General features: G+C 43.0%; 1 protein-coding gene across 1 annotated transcript; it reads left to right on the plus strand.

Moving 5' to 3' along the window:
* The first annotated feature begins 106 nt into the window (after positions 1–106).
* Positions 107–6,740, plus strand: LOC125760906 (glycine receptor subunit alpha-3-like). The gene is made up of 5 exons (XM_049421495.1): positions 107–1,804; positions 4,410–4,503; positions 4,639–5,093; positions 5,173–5,408; positions 5,483–6,740. The coding sequence occupies exons 2-5, from the start codon at positions 4,427–4,429 to the stop codon at positions 6,041–6,043; spliced, it is 1,329 nt and encodes a 442-aa protein (XP_049277452.1). The 5' UTR covers positions 107–1,804; positions 4,410–4,426; the 3' UTR covers positions 6,044–6,740.
* The last annotated feature ends 1,207 nt before the right edge of the window (positions 6,741–7,947 follow it).

Here is a 7,947-nt window from a genome sequence, read left to right on the forward strand (position 1 = left end):
CTTGAGCGACGAGCTCTGGTACGACATGTTTGTTACGTTTTTGGCCATGATGTCGTACGGGAAAAGGGTTTTTGGGGTAGAAAGGATCGTTCGTTCCCCGTCATCGAGATGTTCCAAATGCGCTTGATTTACGTTTCGTTTGATGTTGGACCAATAACCCATGTGGGGATGGAGACGCATTGTCTATTAATGAGACATGTGCTTTAGACGCGCACTCCAGAATGCAGCCGAACGGGTCCAAATCGAGGACTTTCTTTTTATCCTGCCGTACGACACACGGCTCTTGGAAACCGACATAAGCGTAAGAAGTGTTTGCGCAGGTCAACAGACGAATCTGGCCAGTCGAAGAGAGAGAGAGAGAGAGATTTTATACATCAACGAGACACACATTTCTTTAAAATATTATATGGCGGTTCCATTCGTATCTTTTGAAAACGGCTTACGGTGTTGATCGTGAACCACCCCATGCTTTTGGTGCGAACAAGTTTGTTATGCAGCATTGCGGACATTTCAAACATTGCTTATTTCTGCCCAACAATATGTCCTCAAGTGTCCTCTGCACTTCGGATCTGATTACAACACCAGGAACACCTTTGTGCAAAGGGGGGAGGTATCTCTAGCGCCCATCGTTAGATAACTGGGTAGTTTATTTCGGGTACCGAAGGACACAACAACGCTCTGGTGGTGCATCTAAAGCCGCTGGTGGGTCGTTAAGTGGTACACCAGCAAAATAGACCACGGATTCACACACCAGTGCATCATAATTTTGTCCTTTCTTCTCCATTCGCATACAATACACGCACAGCTTGATCCAGCAGCAGCAAGCACTACTTCCTGCGCGTATCGAAGTTCTACAATCTGGCTGAATCTATCCTGTTCCACGTTTTCTCTCTTTCACGCTATACTACTCTTTATCCCTTCCACTATTGTTCGGTTAAAGATTTCCTGTACGGGTACTAACGACCAGGAATGTACTGAAAAAGGGATAACAAATTTAAAGCGACTAATGAGACCGACTGGGACACACTCACAGTGTATCCCACACACAAACACACCCAGGCAAGATACAGAAGGAAGAACCACTGCAGTGGCTGCCGATGATGGGCCGCAGAAGATGAGAGATCAAGGACACTCGAGGAACAAAAGAAGCGAACCAAACAAGAAGGAGGAGGGAAAAATCGTTGGAGGAAATCAGAGGACGTGAAAAATTGGCGCACCCACAACCCGGGTGTGTGTGTGTGTATGTGTGGAGTTGGACGAAGGATAAAAGTGTCCTTTGCCTCGCACCGTCTTCGCCTGTTAGAAGAAATCTATTTAAGAGCAACCGGGACCAGATAAACGGTTCAGTTCATCGTTTTATCCCGGTCGTGAATGATCGCGCTTTCTGTCGGTCTTGCGTGTAGGTATTTGTGTGTGTGTGTTTGTGTGTGTGCATGTATGTGTCGTGACAAACACGAGTCCCGTCCAGTCCATAGTTAACTTGCATAACCGTTAAACCTTTGATCGTGAAACTACCCGCTAATGATCAGTGATCGGTGGGTGTGCTGCCGGTGGTGGAATTATCGTATCGGTAATGCTTTAAATCAGTGTGAAAAAATCGTTGAAATGTTCAGATAATGAACACCGATTCACTTCTAACTGGTTGACGACCCCCCCTTTTAAACCCTACGAGCGAACGTTGCCGTTGAACCAAAACCGTGCAGAAGTGTGACAGAGGCGGGACAGTTTGCAACCGCAATAATTTCCACGTGTGTGAAAGGATAACTTGCGACGAATAATCTTCTTTTTGCACCTTTTAAGCCAGGTGGGTATACACAGTTTGGTTTGCTTAATTTTGGTTTTCTTTGCTATTTATTTGGTTAATACGATTAAGTTTGTGTGAGGAGTTGTGGCCAGCCAGAAAGAGTTCGGTTAATTCTGAGAACGCAATTTGGTTATATTTCTAAGTCGTATAGTAAACAAACAAATCTTTATGAGATGTTTCACCCTTTGCGAATATGTTCATGCTATTCTTGAAGTTCTGTTTTGGACTCTTAGAACCCTAGTGTCGGTCTGAACCTGCCTTGTTTGGTCCATTAATGATATTCGGTTTTAGATAATTATTTTTTATAATAAATATGATTTCCAAGCCCAAGTTTGTATTGCAAAAACAGAATTTATGTTAATTCGTTTAGTAGCCAATTTAAGTTTTTTTTAATGTTCAAAAACTACGAGCAGAATAACTTCAGAAACGTTGATTTCGCTGCCTTGTATGTGCAAGCGCCTAAATATATGCAATTTGCCTAACATCATGTTTCAAATTGTCTAATTGTGATGAGATTGCATACATCCAGGCGCAAGCAGGAAGTTATGTTTAGGGAAGTAATGTGTTTGATTTATACACAATTTTCATGTTGATTAAAATTTTTATTGGAAGGTATCACCCGTTGTTAAATTTGGTAAGGTTTTTCATTCAAGTTCTACCAAGTCCAAATTTTCCGCCTAAGCTACTTCTTTATTAAATGTAGTTTAATTTTTTGTTGAAATCAATCGATCGATCGATTGAAATCGAAATCGATTGTTTGATTTACTTACTTTCTCGCTACATTATTCTTTGCTATTTTAGTTCTAAATTTCTATTGTTATTCTTGTTAATAGCAAAATCTTTTCCTATTTTCATTATGCGTTTTTTTCTTTTAATCTTAATTGTTATTTAGTTACATTTGTACATACTGATTCAGTAGTATTCCATCATAAATATATTGTAAATTTTTTGTAAATAAGTTTATATGAAAGTTTTATCTTTTGTTGGAATTCATATTTTCTTATTTCTTTCCTAATTGTTCCATTGTTTTCAAAGTTCCGTTGTCTTTTGTACACAATCGTTGCACGTTGTTATCGTCGTTTAAATCTTGCATGTGTATAATACGAAGTGGATATCCATCTAATGTGAGCAAAAAAAAATGTAGAACTCGTACTCCACGAATCCCCTCTGCCAATCGCTGCTAAACCGCACACTACCAACGATTTGAAGTAATTATAAAAATAGGAAATCCATACTCGCGTCCCTTCAAGATTCTCACACGACCATTTTAAAAGGCGCGCACTTATCGAGAGGCTTGAACATGTGTTCCATCAACCGCACGGTGTAGCAAGGAAGAAGCATTATACACACGCTACACATTGTGGTACCGAAGGACTTCAGTGTCGGCGCGGTCCGAGTACCCCGTCAGAGAGTATGGCGCGAAAGTCACGGCGAATCGTTTGCATTCGCGATTATCGTGACACTATCTTCCGTGTTTTGCCGAGGTGGGGCAACGTGAAACGTGTAGTAGCTAAACGGGAGAGACCGACCCGGGGGGTAGTGCAAAAATTGCTGACAAGGACTATTTGGTTCCGCTTCCGGTACCCGCCTGCTTCTGTGTGTGTGTGTGTGTCTGTGTGTGCAGCACTTGTCAACAATTTTTCCCTCGTTCCCGCGTTTTGCAAGGATGCTGCTTATGCCATTGTTCTTGCATATCGTTAGACCACACGCTGGGTGAGTGAAGGTGGCCATAATGCTCTACCCCACCACCACCACCAGCAAGTCATCGAATCTGTACATAATTCATTATGATCCGCTTTAGCGAAAACCTCTTCACCGGGTCTTTCTACTGTTAACCGATAATATGTTCAACATTGACAGAACGGAACAATGGAGAAGGGGTGGGGCAAACATGTCTCCAGGGTCGCCAGGGGAGAGAAGAGACGTCAAGTGGCATCTTCAGCTGCTCGTAGCCCAACGAAACCCGATGGACGAACAACGCACGGGATGGTGGCGCGCGCGTTGGTTGAAGAAACGTGTAACAAACGGAAAACAAGGAGAACCATCCTGCAGACAGGTTGTGACCGAAGCCATGAGGATGAGGATGAGGATGATGATGGCGGCATACCAGTACAGTTATGACGTTAATCGTTTCTTCCACACGACCGTTCACGTTGTCCCCCGTCTCTGGTGGGTTCTGGAGGGCTTTTCGTTAAACAAAAACTAAAGGATAGTACAGCGGCAGTAGTACCGTCGCCCTCGTACCATATACCGTACATTCCAGCTTTTATCCCAAAGCTTATTGTTTGCATGATGGCAATTGTTTCCGGCGGAACTCTCTCGTGATGCACGGCATGTATCTCCACCCCCCAAAGGCATGGTTGATCTTCCGATGCGATGTCAGGCAAAACGATTAGCGACACACTGTGTCGTGCAACCCAGAAACCGAGAGCTTTATCTTCTTTGCGTGCCCGAGTTGATCATTGTTTGCTGCACACCGTGACCCATGGTCGTGTGTGCTTGTGTGCTGCATCGTGCCATATGATTTTGGGGTCATATGAGATCGGTTGTTACATCGGTTGCACCATTATTTACGCTTTCCGTTCTATTTCTTATTTTACCGTAGCAAAACTAGACAAGGACATGCTGGTGCAATATGCGATAAGTGGACTGCTAGTGATGGTGGGACAATGCATCCGAGAAATCAATGGCGAGTATCAGTAAGTAGCCTTTCATTACTTTAGTTGAGAATGGTGATTAAGACGAGTAATGGCTGCAAAAAAGATTCAAAATTTGTTAGTTACTTTCAAAACCCATCAGTTAGCATGTGATTTCTTTTCTCTTTTTGCCACAAGAACAAGTCTCACCTTCAACGAAATCCTGCCCGAGGATCCGAAGCTGTACGATAAAATGCGACCACCGAAGAAGGAAGGCCAGCCGACGAGTGTTGCCTTCCACGTGACCGTGATGGGGTTGGATTCGATCGATGAAAACTCGATGACCTACGCGGCCGACATCTTTTTCGCACAAACGTGGAAGGATCATCGGTTACGGTTGCCAGAAAACATGACGTCCGAGTACCGGCTGTTAGAGGTGGACTGGCTGAAGAACATGTGGCGGCCGGATTCGTTCTTCAAGAATGCGAAATCGGTCACCTTCCAGACGATGACGATCCCGAATCACTACATTTGGCTGTACAAGGATAAAACGATCCTGTACATGGTGAAGCTGACCCTGAAGCTGTCCTGTGCGATGAATTTTCTGATCTATCCGCACGACACGCAGGAATGTAAGCTGCAGATGGAAAGCTGTAAGTGGCAGGACGTCTGGTAGTTGATGACGATTCAGTTCTTTAACCATTGGTTTCTGTTTTGGTTTTTTGCCATCAGTGTCACACACGACAGACGACTTAGTTTTCCAGTGGGACGAAGAGGTACCGTTGGTTGTGGACGAACACATTGAGCTGCCACAGCTGGCATTGGTGAAAAACTATACGGCGGACTGCACGCAGGTATACTCGACTGGGAATTTCACCTGTCTAGAGGTGGTGTTCGTGCTGAAGCGACGTCTCGGTTACTACCTGTTCCACACTTACATCCCAACCTGTTTGATCGTCATTATGTCGGTGAGTATTACAATCGCTGTGGTTTCATCGTGCGCCCGCGAACCAGAATCAACATACTTTTCTTTCCTTTCCAGTGGGTTTCGTTCTGGATCAAACCGGAAGCTGCACCGGCACGGGTTACGCTAGGCGTAACGTCCCTGCTCACACTCAGCACCCAGCACGCCAAATCACAAGCTTCTTTACCGCCCGTATCTTACCTAAAGGCGGTCGACGCATTCATGTCCGTCTGTACCGTGTTTGTGTTTATGGCCCTGATGGAGTACTGTCTGGTTAACATTGTGCTCGGTGATTCCGATCCTCCGACACCGAAACCCCATCCACCGAAGATGGACAAATTTTTCGACTTTACCGCCAAAAATGGCAAGCGCAACAGTAAGTCGCATGAGCATACGCACGAAATACCGATCACCACGTTTCAGCGGCAGGAAAGCACACTGCTGCTATCGCCGGTACCACACATCCAGACGATTCCACCGCCCCCCTGTAAACCGGCGTCAGCCATACCGAAGCTAACACCGGCCCAGATGCGGCTGAAGCGAGCGATCAACATCGATCGGTTTTCACGCATGTTTTTCCCGTTTCTGTTCACGCTGCTAAACGTCACGTACTGGATCATGTTCTACGAGTATATTTAAGCACATACATTCATTAAGTAGTAGTAGCCTATGAAAGCAGGGCAACGAGCATTTCTTTTCATTTGTTATTTCATTCCTCGATAGAAAGAGAGAGAGAGAGAAAAAAAAACAGTCCCTTTTTAGCTGTACGGAAAGAGAAAATATTTAATTAAAACTAGCTTAGAAAGGTACAACCTTATGGAAACAGAGAAAGAGAGATGAAAAACATGTAAATTTTACAAAACACCGTACGCCTCCACGACAACGATTTCAAATGCAGGAAGCAAAGTTTGGATAAACGTTAAAGCAAATGAGAGATGATTCGGAATGTTATGCGAAGCAATGGTCCGAGATGTGAACATTCATGCCAGTGTAATTTATGGAATTAGTATAGGACAGTGCAATTGCTACACTTAAGCAACCCTTTTTCAAATTATGCAATTACTTGTGTATTCTACGATTAGAGAATGAATGCTAACCAATAGTTTAGCGTAATAGTTTGTAAACCAGTCGGTAACCGTTAGCCACTGCATGTTTTCTTATGTTGAGCGGAATAAAAATAATTGTGTACAAAGCAAGAAACGTGAAACGCGAATGAGATAACATTTCTAGTAGGCAAACAGTTAATTAATAATTTAGTTGTAAACATCATGAACATAATACGCTACTAACAATTTCACAGTAAATAAAGGTTAGAAGAGTTGTATGCTCTTAAAAATGCGTGTGTGTTTATTTTAGATGTAAATTTTGTTTATTTGTTTTCTTATAAATTAAAATGCCGGTTTTTACAAAGAAATAAAAAACGTGTTTTTCAAACTCCAGCCCGCCGCATACCCAGGTTGCAAAAGTTGTTCATGTAGCAAAAACATACAACCCAGACGGCAACCTGATTAGAACGGACTAATGAGCTATTTTGTCTACTATCTACTATTTTACTAAAAAACATATTTTTTTCGGCTTAAGTCTGAAACAAGACCCCCCCACTCACGGTCACTCATTTGCGTTTCAATTTTTCTTACAGGGTGGTTCGGAGACTATGCAATGTGGCCTGAATTTGGATTAAATTTATGGAAAAGTAGGCTAAAGTCTGAAACACGACCCCCCCCACTCACGGTCACTCATCTGCGTGTCAATTTTTTGTACAGGGTGGTTCGGAGACTATGCAATGTGGCTTGAATTTGATTTTTTTTACAATTACGATTAAATTGTAAGGTGGTTTTCGCATAGTGAAAAGTGATTTATTCATCGAGGAACCAAGTTCCATAGCCTGTTTGTGAAAACGGTAAAATTTTCCTAATTTTTGGCCCCAATTTGCCCAATAGCTCCGCCGGTATCCAAGATATCGCCAAACTTTCTTCTGGCCATGGCTAGATGGCACTTGTGGCTACATTTCGTCCATGCACCACTAATCGCTACCATGTCTGTGGCCGGAGCTATTCGCGAAAGCTCCAACGGATCGCCAATCTTTGACCTGTGGTCGATAGATGGCACCAATTGCTACATTTTCTTCTTCGACGGCCATGCCCTCAGGTGTCTGTGTCTCGAAACATAATTAAAAAACACGCAACCGATTTCGAACCACCCTGCACGAAAAAAAGTCACTCAAATGAGTGCCCGTGAGTGGGGGGGGGTCGTTTTTCAGACTTTAGCCAGTTATGATTAAATTTATGGAAAAGTATGTAAACATTTTTTCAAAAAGGTCTAGTTGTACTCATACTCTAAAAATGACTATGATTAAGAAGATTTTCGTAAGTGAATTATTTCCTTTTAACTTTTTTTTCCTTCTACATGTTACGAAATCCAAAAACAAAAACCTTAACAAGGTTTTATGAATTATGACTAATCAGACTCAGCTGATGTTAAGGGTTAGCAACGTAAAATTTGTTAACTGGGTAGTAATGTCGGAAACCGACGAGAAACGTCTA

The sequence above is a fragment of the Anopheles funestus genome, chromosome 2RL (genome assembly GCF_943734845.2).
Source record: "Anopheles funestus chromosome 2RL, idAnoFuneDA-416_04, whole genome shotgun sequence".
NCBI classification, from domain to species: Eukaryota; Metazoa; Arthropoda; class Insecta; order Diptera; family Culicidae; genus Anopheles; species Anopheles funestus.